The following is a 2516-nucleotide window of genomic DNA, read 5'->3' as shown; positions in this document are numbered from 1 at the left end:
ATTAAGAACCTGACACCCTGCCTGATCTAGCCTTTGCCCAGCAAAACAACCCTCTACTGGCCAAAGCCTTTTTGCAGGTAAAACCTGAATCCGAGGGTTTGGGAAAAGGCAGATCTTTTTTTCCCCTAAAACATTGGAACATGCTCTGTAGAGGGGACACTACCGTCGAAGGCTTAACAAAAACACAATTGGTGGTTCCCAGAAGCCACAAGCAAGTGGTTCTCGAAGTAGCCCACTGTCACCTAACAGGAGGGCATTTAGGACAAACTAAAACCCAGGCACACATAAGCAATACATTCTACTGGCCAGGGATCCATGCGGACATTAAGACCTTTGTCCAGGCCTGTGACATCTGCCAGTGAACTAGTACTCGCATACCACTCCCCGCTCCATTAAACCCCTTAACCATTATTGAAATTCCTTTTTCAAGGATTAGGAACAATATAATTCCCCTCGAGCCTTCTAAAATGGGTAACAAATATGTACTAGTAATAGTGAACTATGCCACCTGGTACTCCGAGGCCTTCCCCCTGAGAACGAGTACAACACCACACATTTTAAAACATCTGCTCCCTTCTTCTCCCGGGTTGGTTTTCCAAGAGAAATACTAACAGACCAAGGCTCTAATTTCATGAGTAAACATATGGGAGAAGTTAAAGGTTTATTGCATATAACCACATTGCGCACATCTGTGTACCACCCCCAAACAGATGGTCTTGTGGAACGGTTTAATAAAACTCTTAAAACCATTCTGCGGAAACTAGTAGACCAGGATGGGAAGAATTGGCACCAAATGATTCCTTGGGCTGTATTTGCAATCAGGAAAACACCTCATGTCTCCACTGGGTTTTCTCCATTTGTACTGCTTTATGAGCGGGAACCCCGGGACGTCTTAGACATGCTCAGACAAACCTGGGAGTAAAGGGAAGAGGCTCCAATACCACTCTCACAAACGGTGACCCAACTTAAAGAACACATGGCAGCTGTCAGATCCTTGGTGCAAACTCGTATGACTAAAGCCCAGGAGCAACAGAAAACCTCCTACAACCCAAAAGTTACATTAAGATCTTTTTCTATCAGACAAAAGGTCTTAGTACTTTTACCTACATCCGATAATAAGTTGGTTTCTAAATGGTATGGCCATATGAGGTAGTAGAGCAGATGGGACCCTGCAATTAAAAGATCGATCATCCTGACTGCTGCCTAAAAACACAAGTTTATCATAAAAACTACTCAAAGAGTGGAAGGAGAACCCCTCTGAGGCCAATGCTACTATACTGTCCTGTTTGGTGCTGGAAGCAGTAGAGAATAGCACCTTAATTCCTTCTGACCTCATGAATAATCAGAAACAAGACCTTGTTGACCTAGTAAGCAAATTCCCGGATGAGTGAAAGGTATATACCACCACATTCGCACTCCCCCAGGCAAGGTAGTACATTTAAAACACTATTGACTATCTGAGTCTCTAAGAAAGATATCATTCTTAAAGAGGTAGAGCAAATGCTCAAAGCCAATATAATAGAGACTTCAAACAGTCCCTGCCTTCCCCCATCATGTTGGTGGCAAAACCTGATGGTAGCTGGGGATTCTCCATAGATTTTAGGAGAGTGAATATGATCTCAGCTTTTGACGCTTACTCAATGCCACGTATGGACGATCTTATAGATTGGGTAATGCTGTCTACTTGTCAACCCTAGATCTCACCAACGGGTATTGGCAGGTTCCTCTATTTGGACCTGACAAAGAGAAAACTGCATTTGCCACCCCCACAGAACTATTCCATTTTAAAGTCCTGCCCTTTGGAAAACATGGTGCTCCTGCAACATTCCAGAGACTGATGGACTGAATTTTACAACCCTACTCGGACTTTGGCGGAGCATACATTGAGGACATCGTAATGGACAGTAGAACATGGGAAGACCACCTATACCATCTATATACAGTCATGAGAGCTCTAAGGAAAGCCGGATTAAATGCCAACCCAAAGAAGTGCAAACTAGCCAAGTCTGCTGTTAAATATCTCAGGTTTTGTGTGGGTAATGGTAGTGTACAACCCCAACAAGAAAAAGTAAGAGCTGTCCTTGAAACCCCAACACCAAAAACTAAAAGGGATTTAAGAGCTGTCCTGGGGCTAATAGGATATTACTGCAGGTTTATCCTGAATTTTTCAGATAAGACCTCTAGGCTTATGGATAAACTAAAAAGTGCAGAGCCCCAAAGAGTCAAATGGTATGAGGAAGATGAAATCTGTTATAATACATTAAAATAAACCCTATGTCAGAGCCCCATTTTAAAAGTGGCTGATTTTTCCCAAGAGTTCATTTTACAAACTGACGCTTCCCTGACAGGACTAGGTGCTATCTTATCACTAAATCATGATGGCCTGGAACATCTGATTCTATACATCAGTCGGAAGTTGTTCGACAGGGAGAAAAATGATTGGGTTATCGAACTGGAAGCACTGGCCATAAAAGGGGCCATGTTACATCTTAAGTACTACTTAGTGGGGCAGAAAT

At 43.0% G+C, this 2516-nt stretch overlaps 1 protein-coding gene across 1 annotated transcript; it reads left to right on the top strand.

The window, feature by feature from the left end:
• The first annotated feature begins 1897 nt into the window (after nt 1-1897).
• Nucleotides 1898-2269, top strand: LOC138568752 (uncharacterized). The gene has a single exon (XM_069646536.1). The coding sequence runs from the start codon at nt 1898-1900 to the stop codon at nt 2267-2269; it is 372 nt and encodes a 123-aa protein (XP_069502637.1).
• The last annotated feature ends 247 nt before the right edge of the window (nt 2270-2516 follow it).

Source organism: Ambystoma mexicanum, chromosome 2q (assembly GCF_040938575.1).
Source record: "Ambystoma mexicanum isolate Mex_15411 chromosome 2q, UKY_AmexF1_1, whole genome shotgun sequence".
Classification (NCBI taxonomy): domain Eukaryota; kingdom Metazoa; phylum Chordata; class Amphibia; order Caudata; family Ambystomatidae; genus Ambystoma; species Ambystoma mexicanum.
The sequence above is the reverse complement of the archived record's forward strand: the minus strand, read 5'-3'. Positions and strand labels throughout refer to the sequence as shown.